The 27,429-nt window shown below is 49.1% G+C and overlaps 1 protein-coding gene across 7 annotated transcripts in view; it reads left to right on the top strand.

Annotated features, from left to right (window-relative positions):
• Positions 1–27,429, top strand: part of LOC140408399 (serine/threonine-protein phosphatase 2A 55 kDa regulatory subunit B gamma isoform) — a 495,785-nt gene that overhangs the window by 332,669 nt on the left and 135,687 nt on the right. For 2 of the 7 annotated variants that reach the window (XM_072495544.1, XM_072495545.1), the window contains one exon: positions 2,153–2,308. The exons of the other annotated variants lie outside the window; for them this stretch is intronic. In XM_072495544.1, the coding sequence (XP_072351645.1) occupies positions 2,153–2,308 (156 nt within the window). The remainder of the gene's footprint in view (positions 1–2,152; positions 2,309–27,429) is intronic. 7 annotated transcript variants of the gene reach the window in all.

Raw genomic sequence — 27,429 nt, 5'->3', positions numbered from 1 at the left:
TCATCTTCTGCTATATCTGTGCTTTCTCTGAACAAATTTGGGTCCTGAAGATTAGTCAGCAAAACATTTTAATTGAAGTTTTAAAAAAAAAGCCTTTAAATTGGATGCGATCGTGTTCGGTAGATTTAATTCCTGTACTTATAAAAATAAAATGAGATAACGTGCGCTGATGTTTGGCACATTCTGCCATTACTGCAAATGGATTCATGTCTTTTTATTATGATGTTGGAAATCATCATCTGTGCACATCTTACATATGACCTAGCCATAAGAAATTGATTTGGAATTCTAAATTAGCTTTTGAGGCTGCAGTATTGTGAGCATCTGGATTTAATATCTGTCGCTTTGCTAGCTTCCTATCCCCTACCTGCTTTGCAAAAGAACAATATCCTTGATCTAATTACTCACCAGGAAACCCCGCAGGACTATGCTAATAGGTATCAGATGCTCTAAATGATGATGAAATTTACATTATTGCAAGCAAATAACTGCTAAAATGTACACGAGCACAACTGTCAATAAGACGTTATTGAAAAAGTATCAAAGCCCTGCAGCAGTTGGAAGGCTGGCATGTAATAGATTGGCAATTATTATAAGAACTTCATTTAAAATTATATTACGTTATCATTATCACAGTCTGTGCTTTAGATTAAACCTTTTTTTTGTCAGAGGAAATTTACAGCAGGGCTGTTGATGCGCGTCGAGCATTAACCGTTTTATTGTATCTTGTTTGTTGGTATTTCAATGAATTTGTGGCGGTTAAGATGGCATTGAACAACTGATCCATGCAGTCCAGTAGATCAGCATGTAATGGAAGGAGACATACTGATGGGCTGGGTGGTGGGGGTGAGAAGTGGTAGTTTGGTAAAATGGTTTATTCAATGCCATGGTTATCGCATTGCTTGTGTTCATACAGCCCTTTTGGTATTGTATTTGCATTGTGTACGTAGAGCTTCTGGTGCCTCAGGCTTATCGGACTCCCACCTGAGATCGGTGAAGTCATCAGCTCTGAAATGGGTACAGATCCTAAATGCAGTGTTAAGAGAGTATGTTGTATCAATTGCCAGCTGCTGGGTAAATGATTGAAGAGAGAGAGAAAAGGATTTTCAACATGCTTTTCAAAACACCCTCCTATTTTGGATAGTACTACTTGTTTGGGTGTAACGGTTCCTCCGGTTCTTGAGATGCTCTGTACGAGTGAGTTATGCTGAAAATACAGGGCGGGATTTTCCTTGCAGCCTTGTTTCGTGGAGGCGGAAGTAGCCCGTTATTGGCTGCCAGCGGGATCTTCTGGCGTCGCTGTTGTCAACGGGGTTTTCCACTGAATGCACCCCTTCCCTTCAAGCCACGATTATCAGGCGTGCTTTCACGTGCCGAAGTCCCACACTCTGAAATTCCTCATCTAAACTCTTCCATACAACCTCCCTCCTTTATGACCCTCTTCCAAACCCAACTATTGGATCAAGGTTTGGGTCGCCCCTCCAATGCACCGCATCCTCACTGGAAAGATTTCCAAGTGTGGTAACGAGCGGGAACTGCCGCGAGCTTCCCGACGCTTGTCCCGACGAGGCCGGCAACGCGATTCAACGTTAATTGGTCTACTTAATGAGGCCTCACGGGCTTCTTGTCGCAAATGAAGGCTCGCCAGCTCCTTCGTCAGGACCGCGCTCGCCAGCTCCCAATTAACAAGGTCGAGCAGCACTTAAACTGCAGTTGCACAGCCAACCTCACTCAGCTCGCAGCCATGGTGTTGAGACAACCGGCCCCAAGGTTTGGGGACGCAGACTTGGGGAGGCTCCTTGATGCGGTGGAGGCCAAGAGGGACGTCGTGTTTCTCCTGGGGCCCAGGAGGGTGAGCCACAGGGCAGCCAGTGCTGTCTGGGATGTAGCCGTAAACTCAGCCAGTGCTGTAAACTCAGGCAGCGTGACCGGGAAGATCGGCCTCCCGTGCCGGAAGAAGGTCACTGACCTACACCGGGCAGCACAGGTGAGTTGACACCAGCCCCACCCCATCCCCGCCCAAAACCATCTCACCTGCCAAAGCGACCACCCTTCACCCCAACCCTCCCATCACCTCAGCCCTCCCTTCACACCCGCTCTCCACCATTGTGAACCACGTGTGTGGCTAATGGCCCTCTCTGTGTCTCCGCAGGAGAAGCTCTCCCACAACTGCCGGGGGATGACCAGACAGGCGGAGGGTTGCCAGACATAAGAATCTTCACCACCTTTGAGGAACGGGCCCTGGAGGTAATGGGCGAGGTAGAGGACAGAGCAATCATCAATGCAGAGGTCAGCACAGGCCGCAAAGGTGAGGATCCACCGGGTCCCACCCGGATGGACTGTCACACGTGAGTTGTTAATGCCGTATAGACTGACCCATGGGAGCTGTTGGAGACATTAGGGAGTGGCCAGGACATCCAGAGGGGGATGTCAACGACTTTCCAGCAGACCCAAGACTGATTGGAGGAGTCCCAGAGGCTCTGGGCGCAGGAGATGGAGCTGGCAATGCGTGGCACCGATACCAACACTGCTCGGGTTGTGACCGCAGTCGAGAGCCTGGTGCACGATGTCAGCAGCATGAATGGAGGTGTCCAAGGTGTGGTGCAGACAGTGACAGCCATGGCTGAGGGTCTCGGCAGAATGTCCGACTCGATGGGGGGGGTGACCCAGTACCAGGCTGATCTTGATGAGATGCTGGGGGACATGTCCCGCTCTCAGATGGGAATGGTCAAGGTGCCGCGGAGCTTGTCCCAGTCGCAGGTGGGTATTGCCAAGTCACTGCAGAGCATGGTCCAATCACTGATGAGCATCGCCGAGGGCTTCAACACCATGGTGCAGACATTGGGGAGCCGCCAGGGCTGGCACCAGCTGCCCTCCATCCCGAGGTGAACCCCAGGGCCCTATGGGCACCAACTGGGAGGAGGGGGCCCTGGGTGGCAACACGGACCCATCCTATGGACTGGTGGGCATGGTTACCAGCTCACCCATGTTCCACCCCTCTGATGAGCCTATGTCTGACAGCCAGCACCCGGAACAGGGCGGCACAGCTGTGCATGTGCTGCCGACAAGTGAGCCGGCCCTCCGGCCCCGTTGCCTGCCTGGGGCATCAAAGGCCACGGGACACGTGATAAGCAGCTGGCTGCCTCCACCTCTGAACTGCATCCTGGGAATACACTGAAACACAGCAGTAGCATAAGGAAGGCCAAGCACATCGAGGATCACTGAGGGCACGTGGGGGGGGGGGGGGGGGGGGGGCACACCCAGCCATGGGCATGTGGCTGGGACCCATCTCCTGGGTGATCGACAGTTGGAGGCTGCATCTGTTCAAACACAGTGTCCATGCATTAAGGTGTGTTCGGGATGCTAGGCAATGACTCCCACATGGCCAGCCTACCCACGGAGATCAACTTGGGTTGTGTGAAGTGCTCATTTAACCACGATTGCCAATTCCCTATTAGCAATAGCCATCAGCCGTATGGCCAGAGGCCTCTGCGGTCAGCGGGAGTTGTGGGTGGTTGGTGGGGCAAACCTCGGGTGTTCAAGGGGCTGGGGCACCCCCAGAATGGGAACACACGGTCCAGGGGTTGGCATGGCGGACCTGCGCATGTCCGCCACCTTCCCACCCCCCCCCCCCCAACTGCCAACGGCCCAGTAGTGCCCCCCCCCCCTCAACTCCGATACTCCCATGGCAGCCCACCCCAACCAAGGCTGCCCCCCCCCCCCCCCCAGCACAGGGGCAGCAAGCCCAGTGCCCCCTGCTCATTACCTGTGAATGAAAATGGCTTCTCACCTCCTCGGCTCCCCGCAGCAGCCCATCTGCCAGGTTCATTTTCTTAAAATGGAGGACGAATCAGCACCAGCGTGACCACTTGCTGGGGAGGCCGCTGAATCACGGGAGGTCGTTGAACATGGGGTGGATGCCATTAATTATATGGAAATAGGGTTTAAGTGGTGATAATTAGTTTCGCGCCATGCTATGGCAAGATCCCGATTTCGCCTATGAGAGGGGGTCGGTTGCATTGCAAATGGTTTTGTGCCCGGCGTTGTTCTCGTTTTCCATCTCTCCCGCTATTCATCAGCCTTGTTTCGCTCGAGTGAGAGCGCAACGAGGCCGGAGAATCACTCCCACGCTCGGGAGTTCACACATACATACAGCAATAGCTTACAGAATGGGGAAGGATAGATTTGCCAACTTCACAGTCCAGTGAAGTAAAAGCTGTCGGCAGTCTGTAGCTTGGTGACTCGGGCTGCGTTCGGTGGTCTCCAATCTTTCCTTCAGTGGTCCTGGTGCTTCCAGTTAAAAGATGTCGACAACTGAATGGGCTGTTCTCCCGCTGAGTTAGACTAATTTACAACGTCTTTATCTGCAGCAGGGGCATCCCTGGATGGTCACGGCCAGCAAACAGGGTTTGAAGCTTGCAAATTGGGTGGGAGAAAGGAGGAATCCCAAGAGGATCTTCTCTTATCAGCTGCTTGTACACTCACTGCAGAAACAGCAGATATTTAGGCAGACGAAGGGTAGGCCTGTCACACGACCGTCACTCAGTGACTCAAACATGGTTGTGACTAGAGTCTTCCCTCTTGTAACTCCCTCCCTCTGCCAATGTCCCAGTGTTCAAATGATTAGGTTTAGCTTGATGAGTTGGTGCCTGGGACAAAAGATGTGCAGGATAGGTGGGATTATAGGATAGGTTGGGGAGTGGGCCTAGGTAGGGGAGTGAGCCTAGATAGGGTGCTCTTTCGGAGGGTCGGTGCAGACGTTTAAAAAAAATTAAAGGGCAATTTGTCGTTGCCAATCCATCCACCCTGCACATCTTTGGGTTGTGGGGGTGAGAACCACGCAGACACGGGGAGAATATGCAAACTCCAAACAGACAGTGACCCGGGGACAGGATCGAACCTGGGTCCTCGGCACCATGAGGTGGCTAACCACTGTGCCAACGTGCCGCCCTCAGTCTAGACCTGATGGGCCAAATGGCTTCCTTCTGCACTGCTGGGATTCTGTGGAACCCCCTGATAAATAGCCCAGGTAATTTTCTTGATGCCTTGCTCATGGGAGCAGGATATGTGGGTCACGCATGTTCCCCTGAGATCATTGTCCTTGATGGATCTTTGTAGACATGCTGTCTCCATCTCAGTGGTTTGCAATTTTCTATCATTTATTAGATGTGGGCTTCACTGGCTGGTCCAGCATTTATTGCCCATTCCTAAATTCCCTGCGTTTCACAGGGCATTCGAGAACCAACCACATTGCTGTGGATCTGGCACCAGAAGAAGGTCAGACAAGGTAAGGGCCGAAGATTTCTTTCCCTAAAGGACATTAGTGAATCAGATGGATTTTTACAACAATCGACAATGGTTACATTAGACTTTTAATTCCAGATGTTTCTTTTTTATTGAATTCAGACTCTGCAATCCGCCATTGTGAGATTCAAACCCGGGTTCCCAGAAGATTACCCTGGCTCTCTGCATTACTAGTCCAGTGACAATACCACTGTGTCACCGCCTCGCCATATGGGAGAGTGCAGTGATGCAAATCAGGGTCGCCATCTCTGTTGCGGGCTCAAGTCACATTTATAGTTTGGGTTTTGAAAAAGTCTCTGTTTTTAAGAGTTCAGTTCAGTTGTCCAGCCGATGGATTAAAAATCATTGCTTGGCACAAAGCATGTAGTTGTGACTATATTAATTATTACCTGCTTTGGTTGCTTGGAGCAATGTTGGCGAGAACAGCAGGAGATGTCCCTGCTTTTGTTCAAATATGAAAAAAGGGTGTTTAATAACCTCCGGCACAGGATCTCAGTTTAATATCTCCACGGAAGGAGCGCAGTCCCCAACCAACAATGCCTCACTTCCCTGTCGTATAAGTCCAGAGTCTCAATTCAGGATAGGGTACACGACTTTCATAGACCCCATTGGTGATGGCTGTGAACTTATAGCATATGTCTCTTAACTTGCTTTAATTGTCCTTTGAAGCTTTTCTAATTGTCTCGGAAAGCATACTCATTATGTGCTTTCTAATTAAATTGCCTCCCCATTTTTCATTTGAATCTTGCCCAGCAAATGGTATCTCTGTGGATTGCATGTCATTTTAGTGTTTGATTGCTGCTCACTGTGATAATTGAAGTTTACGAGTTGTTAAACAAATGTATATTATTTTTAATTAGTGTAACATGTTCAGCCTCTCCTTCATTGAATCACACTGCGCCCAAGACCCCTCAATCAGCAAAGCCGCTGATCTAGTTGTTGAATGATAATACAAGTATGGATCTTAATGACATGTCGTCAGCTTCAAGACAATTCTGTGTGTTATAAACGTGCTGGATGCTGATAGAACAGACTGACCGATGTGCCACATGCACATGTACCAAAAATGTAAGCTGACAAAATGAATCAGCAAGCAATTTGTAAGATGAGTATTTGCAATTGACTTGCTAAGGGGATGCCATTCTATATTTGTTCCCACAGAATAACTTGTATCTTTTCATTATAATTTATTCAGAGGATAATGTGAGTAAATAAAAATCCCCTTTAGTTCAGGAACTGCCTCTAATTTTATTTCAGAATGTACCAAATTAGAAATGGACTCTAACTGGTGGGCTTTTGCAGCTGTACTTCGACAGAAAAGCCATATTTTCTACACTCTTGGTGGCAGCTCTACTCCGAAGCCTTACGCAGTCATGCTTTGTCAAGAAGCAGGCTTATAATGAGAGGGTGCACATTGCATATAATCAGTCAGAGAATGGACACAAAAGCTGAGCTGTCTCTCAAATCCTTTCTCTCTAATTTTCTCCCTATTTCTGGTCTTGCTATTTGGCTCATTCGCTGTAGCTGAGGAGGTGAGCACGCATTTCAGTTGTTGAGCTGGCCACAAGGAGCTTAACAGTGATCCTTCCCTCTTTATTATGCCACTCGCTTATGTTCGAACACACTGAACAGTACACCTGTTCTCAGGCGTATACTGTATTGTAAAATAGTTCAGTCAACAGTGGTTCAACTTCTTCCTTTAGGCTTAGTAACTTCACTACTTTATTTCTGGAGTGATGGGCTGAACTTTGCCGCTACCATACCGATTCCTGAAGTCGGGATGAATTCCAGGTCTGGAAGTGGTTGTGGTGGGATGTCGGATCTGATCTTCCTGGAGGAGGCCAATTAAGAAACCAACCCCAGGATCCCTGTTCAATTAGAGATGTTGCCAAGGAGTGCCAGTATCAAGGATTCTAATCAATGCAGTGAGTGGAGATGGCCATTTTCCACCTTTGCAGTGTGGGTGATGCCAGACCATTGGTAGGAGTCGCTGTGGTGCCACATAGGCACCTTCACAGGGAGGGAAACGGCTGCCATTGTAACAGTGAAAGCATTACATAGGAACATAGGAGCAGGAGGAGGCCATTCGGCCCTTCGAGCCTGCTTCACCATACATTGTGATCATGGTTGATCATCCAACTCAGTAGCCTAATCCTGCTATCCCCCCCATATCCTTTGATCCCCATTTCCCAAGTGCTACATCTAACTGCTTCTTAAAAACATACAATGTTTTGGCCTCAGCTACTTCCCGTGGTAACAATTCCACAGGCTCACCACTTTCTGGGAGAAGAAATGTCTCCTCATCTCAGACCTAAATGGTCTATCCCTTATCCTCAGACTGTGACCCCTGGTTCTGGACACCCACCATCGGGTACATACTTATTCTTGTACTGTTAGAATTTTATAGGTTTCTACTCGATCCCCTCTCATTCTTCTGAACCCCAGCGAATGCAATCCTAACTGATTCAATCTCTCCTCATATGTCAGTCCTGCCATCCCAGGAATCAGTCTGGTATACCTTTGCTGCACTCTCTCTAGAACAAGGACATCCTTCCTCAGATAAAGAGACCAGAACTGCACACAATATTCCAGCTGTAGCCTCACTAGGTACTGTATAATTGCTGCCCTGCTCATGTACTCAAATCCTCTCGCGATGAAGGCCAACATACCAATTGCCTTCTTTACTGCCCTCTGTACCTGCATGCTTACGTTCAGCGACTGGTGTACAAGGACACCCAGATCACGTTGCACATTCCCGTCTCTGAATTCATGCCCATTCAGATAATAGTCTGCCTTCTCGTTTTTGCTACCAAAGTTTGAAAAAAACTGTTAATTCTTATTCTTGGTCCTGTCTGCCAACCAGTTTTCTATCCGCCTCAATACACTATCCCTAATTCCATGTGCTTTAATTTTACACACATCTCTTATGTGGGACTTTGTCAAAAGCCTTCTGAAAGTCCACATCTACCACATCCACTGGCTCCACCTCGTCAAGTCTACTAGTTACATCCTCGAAGAATTCAGTAGATTTGTCAAGCGTGATTTCCCCTTCATAAATCCATGCTGATTCGGTCTGGCCCTGCCACTATTTTGTAAGTGCTCTGCTATTTAATCTTTGAGAATGAATCCTAGAATTTTCCCCACCACCTACTTAACTGGTCTATAATTCCCTGTTTTCTCTCTACCTCCCTTTTTAAATAGTTGGGTTATATTAGCTATCCTCCATCTCCAGGAATTGTTCCAGAGTCTATAGAACCTTGGAAGATGACCACCAAAGCACCCACTATGTCTAGAGCCACCTCCTTAAGTACTTAAAGAACAAAGAAAAGTACAGTGCAGGAACAGGCCCTCCAAGCCTGTGCCGATCATGATGTCCTAACTAAAAAGAAAACTTCTGCCCTTACTCGGTACGTATCCCTCTATTTCCTCCCTATTCATGTACCCATCCAGATGCTGCTTAAATGCTGCTAATGTGCCTGTTTCCACCACATCCTCTGACAGCGCATTCCAGGCACCCACCACTTGCTGCGTGAAAAACGTACCCTGCACACCCCCCTGAAACGCTTCCCCTCTCACCCTGAACCTGTGCTCCTTTGTAACTGGCACTTCCACCCTTGGAAAAAGCCTCTTGACTATCCACCCTGTCTATGCCTCTCATAATTTTGTAGACGCCTATCAGGTCTCCCCTCAGCCTCCGTCTTTCCAGTGAAAACAATCCTAGTTTATTCAATCTCTCTTCATAGCCAGCACCCTAGAGACCAGGCAACACCTTGGTAAACTTTCTTTGGACACTCTCCAAAGTTTCCACGTCCTTCTGATAATGTGGTGACCAGAACTGCACGCAATACTCCAAATGCGGCTTAACCAAGGTTTTACGTAGCTGCAAAATGATTTCCCAATTCCTGTACTCAATGTTCCAGCTGATGAAGGCAAGCATGACATATGCCTTCTTAATCACCTTGGCCACCTGTGTTACCACTTTTGGGGAACTGTGGACCTGCACTCCCAGATCTCTCTATGTTAAAATTCCTCAGGGTTCTGCCATTTACAGTATAATTCATACCTAGATTTGATCCTTCAAAATGCATCATCTCTCATTTGTCCGGATTAAACTCCATCTGTCATTTCTGTACCCAAGTTTCCAATTTATCTATACCCTGTTGTATCCTCTGACAATCCTTGGCACTATCAACAACTCTGCCAATATTCGTGTCATCCGCAAACGTAATAATCAGACCACGCACGTTTTCCTCCAGATCATTTATATATCATTTATATATCTACAAACAATAGAGGTCCACACACTGATCCCTGCAGAACATCACTAGCTACAGACCTCCATTCTGAAAAACACCCTTCCATTGCTATTCTCTGTCTTCTATAACCAGACCACTTCTGGATCAATCTAGCCAGCCCACCCCGAGTCCCATGTGATTTTAGTTTTTGTACTAGTCTGCCATGTGGGACCTTGTCAAACGCCTTACTAAAGTCCATATAAACTACATCCACAGCCCTCCCCTCATCAATTTTCTTTGTCACCGCTTCAAAAAACTCAAATCAAGTTGGTGAGACATGACCATGCTGCCTATCACTAACTAGCCTTCCCCGTACAAAACCATGCTGCCTGTCAGTAACTAGTCCATTTTCTTCCAAATGTGCTTATATCCTGTCCCTCAGCATCTTTCCCAAAAGCTTCCCCACCACCAATGTCAGGCTCACCAACCTATAATTAGCTGGATTATCCCTGCTTCCTTTCTTAAACAAGGGAATAACATTGGCTATTCTCCAGTCCTCCAGAACCTCGCCTGTGGTCAAAGAGGATGTGAAGATATCTGTTAAGGCCCCAGCTATTTCTCCCCTTCCCTCCCGCAGTAATCTAGATAGATCCCATCTGGCCCCGGGGACTTGTCTACCTTAATGCAATTTAGGATACTCAACACTTCCTCCTTTGATATACTGACGTTCTCAAGAGCGTTCACACGCCTATCCCTGACCTCAACGCCCGTCATGGCCTTGTCCCTGGTGAATGCCGATACAAAGTACCCGAAGAATTTCACCCACTTCTTGCGGTTCCACTTATAACTTCCCTCCATTGCTCTTGAGCATGCCTACTCTTTCTCTTGCTCCTAATATATGCATAAAAAGCCTAGGGATTCTCCTTGACCATGTTTGCTAAAGACATTTCATGGCTCCTTTTCGCCCTCCTAATTCCACATTTAAGTTCCTTCCTACTTCCACTGTACTCCTCAAACTCTTCATCAGTTTTTAGATGCCTAGACCTATCGTATACTTCCTTTTTTCTTTTCACCAAGTTTACAATTTTCCTTGTCATCCGAATCCTGCCATTTCTATCCTTCATTTTTGCAGGGACATGCCTGTCTTGCACTTCAGTCAATTGGCTTTTAAAAGCCTCCCACATGTCAGATGTGGATTTGCCCTCAAATAGCCGCTCCCAATCCACATTCCCAGCTCCTCTCTAGTTTGGATGTAATTGGCCCTCGCCCTATTAAGCACCCTCACCCTCGGGCCACTCTTGTCCTTGTCCAAGACTACTCGAAATCTTATGGAATTATGGTCGGTAGGTCCAAAATGCTCCCCCACTGAAACATTAATCACCTGGCCTGGCTCATACCCCAATACCAAGTCTAGAATGGCCGACACCCGGTTGGATTGTCATCATACAGGGTTAGATTCTCCTGCCCCACCCGCCGCAAGAATGCCACGGGCTAGCCGTGTACAATGGAGAACTTCATTTACCTCGGGCGAGATTCTCCAGTCGCCAGGCCGTCACGGCCGGAGAACCCTGCCCACTGTATGAAAAAGCTCTCCTGGACACATCTAACAAATTACTCTCCCTCCGAGCCCCTGGCTATAAGGGATTCCCAGTCAATATGGGGGACATTAAAGTCGCCCATTACAACTACCCTGCTTTTCTCACACCTTTTCAGTATCTAACTGCACAACTGTTCCTCTGTCACCTGCGGGCTGTTGGGAGGTCTATAGTACACTCCCAACTTTGTGAATTCACCCTTCTTATTCCTGAACACCCATATGCCTCACTACAAGATCCCTCCAATGTGTCCTCCCTCAATACAGCTGTGATGTGCTCCCTAATCAGCAATGCAACTCCCCCACCTCTTATGTTTCCCCTTCTGTCCCGAGTAAAACAACGATATTCCAAAATGTTAAGCTGCCAGTCCTGTCCCTCCTTTAACCATGTCTCCGTAATTACAATTACATCATAGTTCCATGCAGGATTCCAGATTCTCAGTTTATCTGTCTTACTTAGCAGAGTCATCAGTCCCCTTGAAGTGGCTGCTGGCCCCATTGGCCAGCTAATTGGCACTAGTTGGCTACTTTTCTTTGCTGGGCATGTAGCCATTTTCATTGCCACCAGCCTCTGGCAAGATCGGCTAGAAGCAGGGATGTGTCTGGTAGCCTACCCAGCATGTCGTCTTGAAACATTTCTCATCTCTTCTCACCCACCGCCACCAGCCCACCTGTGGGTGGCAAGATTCCACCCTAAATGTCTGACACAGCTTTCATATTAGCTGGAGTAAACGTGTTATAGTGCTGCTGAAGCATTATAGTTTGTAAGTTTTAGATAGGCTGAGACTTATTGCCCCAGGATGTGAATTTGACATGCCATTGGATACATTGTAAGACTTCATGTTATGAACCTCACACTGAAGTGTGTCCTTGAAGCTGCCCACACAACAATTTATATTTATATGGCACCTTTTTATAATAATAACCTTTTATTGTCACAAGTATGAAGTTATTGTGAAAAGGCCTTAGTTGCCACATTCCGGAGCCTGTTCGGGTAAGCTGGTACAGGAATTGAACCCGCACTGCTGGCCTTCTTCTGTATCACAAACCAGCTGTCTAGCCCTGTAACAAAAAGGGTTTCCTTTACTCCACAACAGGCTGGTATTGGGTGTCACAAATAATGTCACCCGGAAGCGCCCCACTAGTGCAACTTCACAAGAGAGAGAGAAAGACGGACCACTGTTTATTCCTGACCAGTAGCCTCTCTTGAGTGAGCGTGTTCGAAGCGCTCCGATTCCCTTTTCCGGTCCTTGACTACGGGATTATGTCCTGGCAATTATTGTGACTTGACCAGAGCGGACAGTGAAAGGAAGGTGAGACCACAAGAATGGTAGTTTTAAAATGATTGATTTATTCAAGAGAAATTAAGTCTGCTGCAACTCAGATTAACCCACACACACAAACACTGATTATGAAATACTATGTGTAAAACAAGAGACTAAACGGCACATCGAAAATTCTTACAGCTTACACAGATTTACTTCAGCGACGCAAACACAGATACATTCACTCACCCACCCCAAACCTCAACAAACTATACTAATTGGGAGTTTTCTGTGAGCTGGAGGAATATACTCACCGCTCCAAGGACAGGATAGTTTAAAAAAAAGTTGACACAGATCTCTTTAGATCTTCTTCCAAGCTGGCTGGTCCTTGCGGCTGTTGCTCCTTCAGTTCTCGTGGTCTCTTTTCAGCCAGGCGAAGCGTGTGTCAGGCAAGAGAGTAGAGCTTTTGCAGGAGAGTAGAGTTCTTGCAGGGCAGAGGAGTTCTTGCAGGGGGGAAGAGTTCTTGCAGGAGAGAAGAGTTCTTGCAGGAGAGAAGAGTTCTTGCAGGGCAGAGGAGTTCTTGCAGGGCAGAGGAGTTCTTGCAGGGGAGAAGAGTTCTTGCAGGGCTGAGGAGTTCTTGCAGGGCAGAAGAGTTCTTGCAGGGCAGAAGAGTTCTTGCAGGGGAGAAGAGTTCTTGCAGGGGAGAAGAGTTCCTCAGACTTGACTTTTTAAGGGCAAAACCCTGAATGGGTCAAACACTGACCCTCCCACAGGTGAGTTCCAGGACAAAGGAAGCCTTTCTGATTGTTGACAGAATGGAAGTGATCAAGTTCCCCAATCAAAAGGTGTAATAATGTAATTTGATTTTAATCAGTGCCCTTACAAAAAGCTTGCAATGTCTCTGGTTTCTGCTGGTGTCTTGACAATGGTCGCTGGAGACAACGTGAATCGTTATCTCATTAAGGTCTTGTGCTTCTGTCTGGCCAGGACAATAAGTGATTTGCATTTGAACTGCCCCTGGTCTCTTGACAATGGTCGCTGGAGATAACTTTAATTGTTATCCCATTAAGGTATTGTGAGTCTTTCTGGCCGGGGCCGCAAGTGATTTGCATTTCAACTGCCCCTGGTCTCTGAATGAGACGGCTTCATGACTCATGGCCTGTTTGTCTGATTCAGTTGTCTGCCTGATCTGCCCATTTAAAATGAAATGTCCTATTCCAACATGTCCAGTTCATTTTGGTCCTTTGATGAGTTTGCTACAATTTACAGATGCCCCTTTGATACAATCAGATCCCAATCAGACTGTATCACCCAGAGACGGTATGCAAACTCCATCAGCCTCAGAAAACCATAGTCCCAATATCCCCTTACTTCTAAACTAAAGTGGAACGAAGAAAAAAAACAAATGCGTCAAACAACATTCCCCAGATAATGGTATATACATTGACCATCATTGACTAGCCCTCGCTGTTGTCTCCCTGGTCCAATAGTAAAAACATTTTCCTGTTTATACAATTGATCAATATTTACATGCCCGAAATCCAGATTATAAAACTTTTGAAACATGTCTTTCAGAAGTGCTTGGTACAGTAGTTCTGTTTCCTGAGGACACCATGTAGGTAACTGTACCTCTGTCAGATTTAAAACCACTGAAGCCACAGCGTAATGTACCCCCTGATGCAGCAGCTTTTCTGTGGGAATGAGCACTAACCCATTCCTGGGTGGTGATTGGACAGTTGTGAGGGTCGATCGGTTGGGCAGTGGGTAGGGGCTTCTTCACCTGAACCACCAGTTCGGTGGCTGTCACTGCCATCCCTGCCCTGGGAGCTACACATGCTTCCCCACTGAGGTCCCAATTTATCCCGTTCCCGGGTGTTATAACCTGCCTACTGACGATTGGCTGGGGACTAATGATTATCCCACAATCCTATGGGAGTATGAACTTCCCCAATGAGGGGGGCGGAGAAACTCCTACTATAAATAAGCTGGCCAGTCCAGGAACCAGGAGGAAGGAGAAGGTAGCAAGGGAAGTTACTGCTACTACTATGTATATATTGTTATAGTAAATAAACTTTATTATTTTGTATCCTTAAAACTCGTGCTGGATTCTTCGGGGCCTTTACAAAACTGGCGACGAAGGTAAAAGTGAATAGCTGTCTACACTGCTGAAGCCACCTCCCTGGATTTTTGTTGGATACAGGTTGGAAGTTGTTCTCCATTATACCATGCCTCTGTACGGACGTTTGGATGTTTTTGATGCTGCGCTGGAAAGCTGGAACCAGTACACGCAACGGATGCGTTACTATTTCCGGGCAAACAATATCACTGAAAACGAGCGCCAGGTGGTCATATTGCTCACCGCCTGCGGGCCGCATACGTTTGGGGTGATTAGGAGCCTTACGTACCCAGCTGCGCCGGACACCAAAACGTTTGACGAACTTGTGAATATAGTGGGGCAACACTTTAACCCAACCCCGTCCACGATAGTCCAGCGTTACCGCTTTAATACCGCTGAGAGGACCCCTGGAGAATCCCTTGCCGATTTTTTATCCAGGCTACGTGGGATTGCGGAATACTGTGACTATGGTGAGACCTTGTCAGAAATGTTACGCGACCGTTTGGTTTGCGGTATTAACAATGCGGCCACCCAGAGAAAGTTGTTAGCGGAGCCAACATTGACTTTTCAACAGGCAATACAAATTGTCTTGTCCCGAGAGAGCGCAGAGCGAGGAGTACAGGAGCTACAGGGAATGGAAGTGCATGCCTTGGGGCGAAACCCTTTCCGCCCAAAAACGTCCCCCCGCACTCCCGCGGTACCTTGGGCGAGGCAACGACCAGACCGACGCCAGTGGCCATCGGACATTCCTCCCCGAAGGGAGCCTTCTCCAGAGCCAATGGATGAGGAGCCATGTCCGTGTCAGACTTGTAGGCGCCGACCCCGTCGCGGACGGCGGTCCTGGGGACGCCAGAGGCGCCGTCGTTCCGACCGAAACTGGGACCAGCCCAGGGGCCGTAACTGGGACCAGCCCAGAGGCCGTACCTTCCATGTGGATGAACCTGCGGCGACCACTCCTGAGGACGTGGAGACGGAGGACGACTGCCTGCAGCTGCATTGTGTGGCAGCTCCCCGTGTGGCCCCCATTAAGGTGACAGTACGGGTCAATGGCCACCCGCTGGAGATGGAGTTGGATACTGGCGCAGCGGTCTCCGTGATCGCCCAGAGGACATTCGACCGCATCAAGCAGGGTATACAGACCCTTACACTAACTGACTCACAGGCCAGGTTGGCCACCTACACGGGGGAACCACTGGACATTGCAGGAACTACAATGACCCCTGTTGTCTATGGACGCCAGGAGGGGCGTTTCCCACTTATCGTAGTGCGTGGCCATGGGCCCAGCCTGTTGGGTCGGGACTGGTTGCGCCATTTGCGGTTGCAATGGCAGCACATCCTCCAAACAGTTTCTGGAGGGTTGACTGAGGTGCTAGGACGATACCCAGAGGTATTCCAGCCTGGTCTGGGGAAAATAAAAGGGGCCGTAGCCCGTATCCAAGTTGAACCAGGAGCCACACCGCGCTATTTCCGGGCGCGCCCAGTGCCTTACGCTTTGCTCGAGAAGGTAGAAGGGGAGCTCACTCGTTTGGAGAGTTTGGGTATTATCAGGCCTGTCCGTTTTGCTGACTGGGCAGCACCAATTGTGCCAGTAATGAAGCCAGATGCCACAGTTCGCTTGTGTGGCGACTATAAACTTACAGTGAATACAGTTTCCCGACTCGACCGATACCCAATGCCTCGCATAGAGGATCTCTACGCGAAACTTGCAGGCGGACTCTCATTCACAAAATTAGATATGAGTCACGCCTACCTGCAGTTGGAGCTGGACCCTGCCTCCCGACCATATGTAACAATTAACACACACCGGGGCCTGTATGAATATACACGGTTGCCCTTTGGAGTATCCTCTGCCTGCGCAATTTTTCAACGTGTTATGGAGGGCATTTTGAGAGGTTTACCACGTGTGGCTGTCTACCTAGATGACGTGATGATTACAGGGACGTCGGAGCAAGAGCATTTGGAAAATCTGGAGGCTGTCCTTAAACGCCTTTCGGAGGCTGGAGTCCATTTACGTCACACAAAGTGCGTATTTCAGGCAAAAGAAGTAGTCTACCTAGGTTATCGGGTGGACCGCGAGGGTCTGCACCCCGTCGCAGAGAAGGTGCGTGCAATTCAACATGCCCCCACCCCGACTGACACTTCGCATCTTCGTTCTTTTCTCGGTCTCGTAAACTATTACGGGAAGTTCCTCCCCAATCTGGCAACTACGCTGGCCCCCTTACACCTGCTGCTAAAGAAAAATCACACCTGGGTTTGGGGTCAGCCGCAAGAAACCGCTTTCCGGCGGGTAAAGCAACAATTGTCGTCGTCTGGGTTACTAACCCACTATGATCCGGGAAAGCCTTTGCTCGTCACATGTGATGCATCCCTGTATGGTATTGGGGCTGTCCTGTCCCACAAGATGGAGAACGGGGCCGAGCGACCGATAGCTTTCGCCTCCCGCACATTGACTGCAGCGGAGAAGAAGTACGCGCAGATCGAGAAGGAGGGCCTGGCAGTGGTTTTCGCGGTGAAACGCTTCCACCAGTATGTGTACGGCCGCCATTTCACTATCGTGACTGATCATAAGCCCCTGCTGGGACTCTTCAGAGAGGATAAGCCGATACCGCCCATTGCTTCTGCACGGATCCAGCGCTGGGCTTTGTTGCTTGCTGCATATGAGTATTCTCTGGAGCACAAACCAGGTACGCAGATAGCAAATGCCGACGCACTGAGCCGATTGCCTTTATCGACCGGCCCCATGTCGACCCCCACGACCGATGAGGTGGCCGCAACCCTAAATTTTATGGACACCTTGCCTGTCACGGCATCACAGATCCGTGAGTGGACCCAGACGGAGCCAGTCCTGTCAAAGGTTCGGCACATAGTCCTGTATGGTGGGCAGCATAGACAGCTCCCAGGCGAGTTACGGGCATTTTCCTCCAAGCTGTCAGAGTTCAGCGTGGAAGACGGCATCCTCTTGTGGGGGACGCGTGTGGTTGTCCCGGAAAAAGGCCAGGAGCTGATATTATCAGACTTGCACAATGGGCATCCGGGCGTGACCAAGATGAAAATGTTGGCCCGGAGTTATGTCTGGTGGCCAGGCCTCGACACCGACATTGAGAAGGTGGCCCAAAACTGCTCCATTTGCCAGGAGCATCAGAAGCTTCCGCCGGCCGCGCCCCTACATCACTGGGAATGGCCAGGGCGGCCTTGGGCACGCTTACATGCAGATTTCGCAGGCCCTTTTCAGGGATCCATGTTCCTCCTACTAATTGACGCCCAGTCCAAATGGCTGGAGGTGCATAAGATGCAGGGGACAACGTCCTGTGCAACAATTGAAAAAATGCGTTTATCATTTAGCACGCATGGCCTCCCCGAGGTGCTGGTCACGGATAATGGCACTCCATTCACGAGTGAGGAGTTTGCTAGGTTTACAAAGATGAACGGCATCCGCCATATCCGCACTGCCCCTTACCACCCGGCTTCAAATGGGTTGGCAGAGCGTGCAGTGCAAACATTCAAAAGAGGCCTAAAGAAGCAGTCTTCCGGATCAATGGACACGAGACTGGCTCGGTTTTTGTTTACGTACAGGACCACCCCCCATACAGTGACTGGGGTAGCTCCCGCAGAACTCCTAATGGGCCGGAGACTTCGCACCCGCCTTAGTATGGTCTTCCCGGACATTGGCGCAAAAGTACGCCGCACACAAGAACGGCAGGGACCGGGATTGTCTCAGCATCGTCCGATTCGGCAGTTTGCACCCGGTGACCCAGTATTCGTGCGGAATTTTGCTGGTGGTGCCCAATGGGTTCCTGGGGTAATCTTTCGCCAAACGGGCCCTATATCGTACCAAGTGCAAGCCCAGGGTCGTCTCCAGTGAAAACATGTAGACCACGTCCGGTCCAGAAGATCATCCCCGCAAAAGATTCCCCGCCCCCGGAGCTCAGTTCAACAGCGGCAAAGACCAGAAACAAGGGAAGGTAGTCCTCCAAATCTTCCACTGGTGCCTCACTCAAAGCCTGCGCAGGTCATGACGGGACCGAATGGGGACAGAGACGCTGACATGACGGAGGCAGCAGACTCTGACTCCGAGATGGAGACACAGGATGAATCAGAGGGGGAATCCTCGGGTCCACAGGCCGTGGATGTACAACCGCGCCGTTCATCACGGAAGCGCCGGTCTCCGTCTCGTTATACGCCGCCTGATCCAGCGCCGCGTGCAAATGGCGTCCGGCCTGCGGCCAAACGAGTTCGACGCCTTCCTTCGCCAGGGCCTACGGTGGATTCCTTGGACTTTGGGGGGGAGGGATGTTATAACCTGCCTACTGACGATTGGCTGGGGACTAATGATTATCCCACAATCCTATGGGAGTATGAACTTCCCCAATGAGGGGGGCGGAGAAACTCCTACTATAAATAAGCTGGCCAGTCCAGGAACCAGGAGGAAGGAGAAGGTAGCAAGGGAAGTTACTGCTACTACTATGTATATATTGTTATAGTAAATAAACTTTATTACTTTGTATCCTTAAAACTCGTGCTGGATTCTTCGGGGCCTTTACAAAACCGGGGTCCTGCCACCACCTCACAAAGGTAATTGCTGCCCCTTCGGGACACACCTTGGCAGACCCCCATAAACACAAATATAACCCCTGGACCTAAGTCCACCACTTCTCCCAACATGCAGTGACCCCTCCTGGTGACCCCGTGATGGTCCGGTAGGTGTCATTGTCCAGTCTTTCCCAGTCCGAGGATCGATCCCTCATCCGAGCCTAGCCTCCTGAGCCACCACCATCTCCCAAAAGGAACGTCCCCCTCACAGGTCAAGCACACCCGCCTGCCCTCAGTCACCCTAACCCGGTCAGTCACCACTTTAATTTCTGCATACGGGACGGACACTTTCCCGTATTCAAAGCTCCTGTGGCTGGAGAATCTGGTCGAGTTTGATCCCAGCCATCCAGGTCATCTTCCCTCATGGGAATAGTTGGCCTGGCCGTCCGCTACCAGGTTCGCCTGTCCGGTTGTTACAAGGGGTGCCCTGCCCCCAGAGCACCCCTAGACCAGGGACTCCTCTGTGTCCCCTCGTTGCCCGGCATACATCTGTATGCCCATCGCCATCAAGATCCACATCGTTAGGTGCCCCATCTGTAAAACAGACAAACCACATCGATGCCTCTATAGTATTACCTACCCTTCCTAAAACACACCCTGACTTAGAGTGCATGAACTTTATTCAGACGGAAGCAGCAGCTACCGCTTTGAAGAATAAAATCCTGTTTAAACTAATTTCCACACATTACAAACATATTTTACACTACAAAACCTCTCTCTGGGGGGGGGGAAAAAACCCCAAAACCAAATACTATGTATGATGCCACCCGTCTCCGGGTGGCCAGCTTAAAACCTACCTTCACTTGGGTGAGGCCACTCAGTTGGCTGGCCGGGCTGCGCTAGCCAGAACTCTTCTCTCTGGGGGGGTCTGCCTGCCCCTTTCTTCCTCTGCTATCGGTTCGTCCCCCTGGGCTTCCTGCCCAATCTGATCCCCCTTCGTTGCTGGCCCTCTTGTTTCAGGCCCTGATCCCAGGTGTCATTAGTGATGGGGACCACCTTACTGTGGGTTTTGAGACCCTGCTACTCTTTCGCCTGACTGGGGGTTCCCACACCATAGATGACACCTCCATCTCCTCTCCTTCTGCCATTTCCGTCTCCCTGAGGCAGTTTACTTTTCCTGCCTGTGGAAGGCTGGGGTCAGTGTCCTTACACAGGCTTACCGCCCTCAACACTGTCTCCTTAAACCCTTCACTCAGGCTGGCAGCCTGCACTACTGTCCCTTTAAAAATTCTCATTTAACCCTTGGGCTGCCTTGAGAGGGGATGCTTGGGGATTGTCCGTGTGGACTATGGTGCTGGAGGCACCTGTGTCCAGCAAGTGACTCCCTACTACATCCTGCACCGCTAGCTGGGGGATCCCACACAGGTCAGATTCTGGTGGGCACAGATAAGTGGGCTGTTTCGAGAGCAGTCATAAGGGTGTCTGAGGTATGGATACTCGTCCACCCTGGCCTGTTGCCATGGCTAGCTGTCCTGATTCTACGGCTTTCGATTGTAAAAATGATAATAAATCCTTCAGATTTATCATCCCTAATCCCGGTTCCCCTAACGTTGGTGTTGGGGTTATCACTGCAGGAGCCCTCTCCTCAACTTGCTTCTTTGGGCTCTAACAATCCCTCTTGAAGTGCCCGGGCTCCCCACATCCATAGCACTCCGGCCTTTGGTCTGGGATTCTGCTGCCTTCCTGTCTCCGCTCCCTTCCCTTTGGGGTTGCTGGTGCAATCTCGTGCACCCTTCCCTTGGAGGGCTTTTCCTCATCCCTTTCCCCATTCCGGCATGCCAGGGTGAGCTTACGGATCACCTCATCTTCCCTGAGATTTGGGTCTTGCGGGCCGAACCAATTTTCTGCCTTGGCTCTAATCCTGGGGAGACAGTTAGCCACCGGTGTTTTAAGTCAGTGGGCTGCCCTCCCATCTAAATTCTGCCTATCGAGGGAGGCCCCGTATGCTCCCTCGTATACTGTCCACAGCCTGTCTGCGAACATGTCTGGGGACTCTGCTACCTTTTGTTTCGTCTCACACACCCTCACAAATGGGCTACCCTGATTTAATCCCATGGCCTCCAAAACAGCAGTCTGCGCTGCTGCCACTTTTGCAGGTCTTCCCCCGTCCCGGGAGGTCACTGCCTTGCAAAGATAGGGGTCAAAGTCATCAGCAGCAACTTTACCCTTTCCACCTCATCACAGTCATTTATATCGGCTGCCTGCTGCACCTCCATAAAGTGTAACGAGGGGTCCCCAGTTCTGGTCAATTTTGGGATGTGGGACACCATTCCCCTTCGCATATGTGTCCCGTGGGGAATGATAATGTCACGTTCTAGCGGTACCCTGTCTGCCAGTCCCACCATACTTGCGCTCCTTTACCGGGCACATCTGCCCTACCCGGGGCTGCTGCCCCTTTAATTCTCCTACCTCCAGCTCTCCCACCATGATCGGTAACCCCACCTCTGGTGTGCTACACATGGCGGAGACGCCGCTAACCGAGGGTGCTCTCCTGACCCCCCTTGGACCTGTCCCTCCCTGGACAGCCCAAACCCAACCTGCCGACCCGGACACATTACCGGCACCTCAGAAGGCGGTCTAACCCCCCTTGCCCCTGGGGGATCGTCTGCTGCTTGAAGCCCTCTATCTCCTGGGGACCCTCCCGGTCCTATCAGGCAGATCCGTCCCCTTGCCTGGGACAGAGCCTCTTCCAGCTTTTTGATCCTCAGCTGACAAGGTCTGTGGTCGCTCCCACCCAGCTCAGTACAGGCCACCCTGTACGCTGCCTGGATATTTTTCAATTTCCCCTCTAATTCTCTGTATCTTTGGGTACCCTGTACATGGTGTTCTTGGAAATTTCTCTCCCTCTCCTTTGCCTCTGTTACTTGGCATTGGAGATACCCTTGGGTATTCCGGTTAGATTCATTCACCTGCTGAATGAACTGTTTGGCTTCATACAACTCTCTTCCATTTTACTCCTTTCTCTCACCCCCCTCTGATAAGTCACAAATTCCAGTCCACCGTAGTCCTGCCGCGGTCGCCATTGTAACGAAAAGGGTTTCCTTTACTCCACAACAGGCTGGTATTGGGTGTCACAGATAACTGTGGGTGTCTATCTCCTGCAGGTGTTAAAACCACGACCCGGAAGTGTCGCACTGGGACAGCTTCGCAAGAGAGAGGGGGAAAGTCTCACTGTTTATACCTAACCAGTGAGGTTGTCCTTATGCCACACCAGTTACCCTGACTGCCACCTATGCCTGTGTGAGTCTCTCTCCTGGGATGGTGAAATGTCACCTGGAAGCGCCCCACTAGTGCAACTTCACAAGAGAGAGAGATAGAGGGACCACTGTTTATTCCTGACCAGTAGCCTCTCTTGAGTGAGCGTGTTCAAAGCGCTCAGTTTCCCTTTCCCGGTCCTTGATTACGGGATTATGTCCTGGCAATTATTGTGACTTGACCAGAGCGGGCAGTGAAAGGAAGTTCTTGCAGGGGAGAAGAGTTCTTGCAGGGGAGAAGAGTTCTTGCAGGGGAGAAGAGTTCTTGCAGGGGAGAAGAGTTCTTGCCAACCAATCTAGACAAACAGGCCATGAGTCATGAAGCAGCCCAATCTCATTCAGAGACCAGGGGCAGTTGAAATGCAAATCACTTATTGTTTTCGAAAGCTCACTTCACAGGAGCTTTCTAAAACAAAACAGCATTTAAAATAAAATCACTCTTGTGTGTGGGTATTGCTGACTCGGCCAGCATTTGTTACCCATCCCTAATAACACTTGCGGAGTTGTTGGTGACCGGCCTTCTTGAACCACTGCAGCCTATGTGATGTAGTAGGTGGATCAACAGTGCTGTTCGGGAGGGATTTCAGAATTTTGATCCAGCGACAGTGAAAGAACGGCGATATATTTCCAAGTCAGGTTGTGGCTGGCTTGGAGGGCAACTTCCAAGTGGTGGTGTTCCCATGTGCCCGCTGCCCATGTCTTTCTAGATGGTGGAAGTCATGGGTTTGGAAGGTGCTGTGTAAGTAGCCTTCGTGAGTTCCTGCAGTGCACCTTGTAGATGGTACACACTGCTGCTACAATGCATTGGTGGTGAAATGGGTGACTGTTTGTGATTTGTTTGTGATTGGTGTGTCAATCTCGTGAGCTGCTTTGTCCTGGATGGTTTTGAGCTTCTTGAGTGTTGTTGGAGCTGCACTCAGCCAGGCAAGTGGAGAGTATTCCATCACACTCTGATTGTGCCTTGTGGTTGGCAGACAGGCCTAGGGGAGTCAGGAGGTGCTTTACTCCCCACAGGGTTCCTCGCCTCTGACCTGCTCTATTAGCCATGGTATTTACACCGCTAGTCCAATAGAGTTTCTGGTCAATGGTAATCCCCAGGATGCTGTTAGTAGGGGATTCAGCAATGATAATGCCATTGAATGTTAAGGGTTGATAGGATTCTCTTCTGTTAGCGCAGGTCATTGCTTGGCACTTGTCAGGTGTGTATTTTACTTGCCACTTGTCGACCCAAGTCTAGATATTGTCCAGGTCTTGCTTCCAACGGGTATGGACTAAGCCAGGTAAGGATATATTAGAACAGATGTTGATAAGCTTACGTAAAGAGGTCAGTTTTAATAGTAGGATTGTCTTAAAGGAGGAACACAAGGAAGAGAGAGAGGTATTTCTTTGGGACGGAATTCCTACGTTTTACGGTCCAGGATGCAGAAGGCACAGGAGTAGACCATTCGGCCCAGAATAAGGGACAGGCCATTTAAGACGAGATGAGGAGGAATTTCTCCACTCCGAGAGGGCAAAGTACTTGGAATTCTCTGCCCGGGGGGCTGTGGAATCACAATATTTTGAGGATGCTTTGTGATTAAATTAGATGTGGCTCATCATGTACCTCAACACCACTTGCTTTTGCTATCCCCATATCCCATGATGTCCTTAGTGTCCAGAAATCTATCGATTTCTCTCTTAAACATCCTCAAATATTGTGATCCACAGACCCCCCTGGGCAGAGAATTCCAAGTACTTTACCCTCTCTTGAGTGGAGAAATTCCTCCTTATCTCTTTGTCTTAAATGGCCTGTCCCTTATTCTGAGACTGTGAACTCTGGTTCTAAGCTCATCAGCTGGGGAATCTACCCTGCACCTACCCTGTCGAACCCGCAGAATTCTGTTAGTTTCAATGAGATCGCCTCTCGTTGTTTGAATCTCTAGGGAATACAGGCTCAGTTTTCTTAACCTCTCCTCACAAGGTAATCCAACCATCCTGGTCTAATGAAGCTTTGTTGCACTCCCTCAGTGACAAATATATCCTTCCTTAGATAAGGAGACCAAAAATGTGCATAATATTCAAGATGTGGTCTCACCAAGGCTCTGTACAATTGCAGAAAGACATAAGAACAAAAGAAATAAGGAAAGGAGTAGATCATTTAGCACTTTGAGGCCCTTCCACAATTCAGTGAAATCGTGGGCATGATTTAACGGGCAAAAAGCAGAGTCCGGTTTTGGACACGTATAGAGGAGTGTTTCTTGAGAATTACCCTGCTATCTAATAGGACTCTGCGATTTTTTTTTTTATGCCTCAGTCAGGAACGCCCCTTCAAGGCTGCATTTGCCTCGTTTCCTGAATGATCCACACAAATGCCATTGGAGCCCCCCGGGTGGTCAGTCTCTGAGCAGTGATGCCCTGGCACTCATAGCACCTTGGCACTGCCAGGTTGCCCAGGTGGTACTGTCACACTGGCAGGGGCATTGCCAGGTGCCAAGCTAGCCGTGCCAAGGTGCCCGGTACCATGTTGCATGTGGTAGGGAATGGGCCCAGGGGTGCCTGCCCTTAAATGGTGAGGGGGTTTCGAGGACCCCTTCGGAGGTAAATTGGAGCAGTTGAGGGGAGTCGTCTGGAGGCCATGGTGGAGGATCAGAGGGGGCTCGAAAGATCGGGGTGGAATTTAAAAATGGCGCCCGATCCATGAGTCATCTTCCTGCACTGACTAAATATTACATTTGGTGCCCACATCCAAATCATTGATATAGATTGAGTAGTTGTGGCCCAGTGATACCCTACGAGTAACAGCCTGCACTCCTGAGTATAGCTTATTTATTCCTGCTCTGGATTTTGCTGTGAACCAATTCTCAATCCACATTACCCCCCATCCCATGTGATCTAATTTTGTTCACTAATCTCCTATGTGGGACCTTATCAAAAGCCTACTGCAAATCCAAATACACCACATTCACTGGTTCGCCTTTATCTATGCTGCAAGAAACATCCTCAAAAAAAACTCCAAGTTTGTCAAAACTTATTTCCCTTTCATAAATCCATATTGACTTTGCCCAATCATATCTTCATATTTTCTAAGGGTCTAGTTGTCACAAGTTACGTTCATGTCACACAAGTGCCAGGCAATGACCATCTCCTACAAGAGAGGGTCTAACCATCCCCCCATGACATTCAATGGAATTGCCATCACTGAATCCCCCACAATCAACATCCTGGGAATTACCATTGGTCAGAAACGGAATTGGACTAGCCATATAAATACTGTGGCTAACAAAGGCTAGGAATCCTACAGCGAGTAACTCACCTTCTGACCCCCCCCCCCCCCCCCCCCGCCCCCAAAGCCTTTCCACCATCTACAAGGCACATGTCAGGAGTGTACTGGAATACTTTCCACTTGCCTGGCAGCTCCAACAACACTCAAAAAGCTCGACACCTTCCACGACAAAGCAGCCCGCTTGATTGCTCCTCTTCCACAATCCCTCCACTGCCAATGAACAGTAGCAGCTGTGTGTACCATCTACAAGTTGCACTGCAGGAACTCACCAAGGTTCCTTAGGCAGCATCTTCCAAACTCACAATCACTGCCATCTAGAAGGACAAGAGTAGTAGATACCTGGGGACCCCATCACCTGGAGTATCCCTCCAAGTTACTCACCACGCGACTTGGAAATATATTGTTGTTCCTTCACTGTCTCTGGGTCAAAATTCTGCAACTCCTTCCCTGACAGCACTGCGGGTGTACCTACACCTCGGGGACTGCAGTGGTTCAAGAAGGCAACTTACCACCATCTTCTGAAGGGCAACTAGGGATGGGCAATAAATGCTGCCCTAACCAGCGACACCCACATCCTGTAAATGATTTTTTTTCAAAAACATCCTTTAGAATAGATTTTAACATTTTCCCAAGACTGATGTCAAATTAACAGATGTGTAGTTCTCCATTTTCTCTCTCTCACCCTTCTTAAATTGTGGGGTGACGTTTGCTACTTTCCAGTCTGCAGGAACCTTTCCAGAATCTATAGAATTTTGAATTTATAGAATTCTCCAATGCATCCACCCTATCTCTGTAGCCACCTTCTCCAACACTCTGGGGTGCAGATCATCAGGTCCAAGGAATTTAGCAATCCAATTAATTTTATGAATACTTCCTCTTCTTAAAAAGAAATATTAAAATTTTCATATTTAACAAACAAGATCCGAACTACATCACAACTATGAAAATTGTTGAAACATGGTATAATTGTGTTAATAACACAAGTAATCAGCGATATGGAAAACACATAACAATGGGTGCAATCAAACCCCCCCCACCCCCAATAGCTGATGGCATATGAGAGATAAATGGCTGTCACCTCGGGTAGAATCCCTCCACCGACCCTCTTGACGGTTTCCAGGTATTAAAAGTCCATACAGTCACCTAACTAGGCAGAGTGAACACTCGCCATCCCAGCAGAACTCACCTTCGGGCTATCAGTGCGACGAAGGCGAGCGTTTCCGCCTTCACCCCCGTCTGCAGACACGGCCAGTCCGACACCTCGAAAATGGCCACCAAAGGACAAGGCTCCGGATCAATGTTAAGAACCTCTTTATTAATACTAAGTCCTTTTAGATCCTCATTTTCACACGTTTCCTAGTATTTCTGGGAGATTTTCTTTATCTTCCTCCGTGAAGACCGCCGCACAGTTGGGAGGAAGTGACCTAGTGGTATTGTCACTGAACCAGTGATTCAGGGTAAAGCTCTGGGCACCTATTCCCACCATGGCAGATCATGAAATTGGAATTCAATAGAAATCCACTAAACCATTTTCAATTGTCATAAAAACCCATATCGTTCACAAATGTCCTTTAGGGAGGGAAATCTGCCAGCCTTGCCTGTGTGCAACTCTAGATTCACAGCAATATGGTTGACTCTGAAATGGCTTCGCAAGCCACTCAGTTCAAGGGCAATAAGAAATGGGCAGATCAGCCAGTGACGCCCACATCCCTTGAATGAATATATTAATTGTTTTGTTTCTCGGCCATTTCCTTATTTCAATTATAAATGCTTCTTGGTTTGTTAAGGACCCACATTTGTACTTGCTGG

Source organism: Scyliorhinus torazame, chromosome 3, assembly GCF_047496885.1.
Source record: "Scyliorhinus torazame isolate Kashiwa2021f chromosome 3, sScyTor2.1, whole genome shotgun sequence".
Lineage (NCBI taxonomy): Eukaryota > Metazoa > Chordata > Chondrichthyes > Carcharhiniformes > Scyliorhinidae > Scyliorhinus > Scyliorhinus torazame.
The sequence above is the reverse complement of the archived record's forward strand: the minus strand, read 5'-3'. Positions and strand labels throughout refer to the sequence as shown.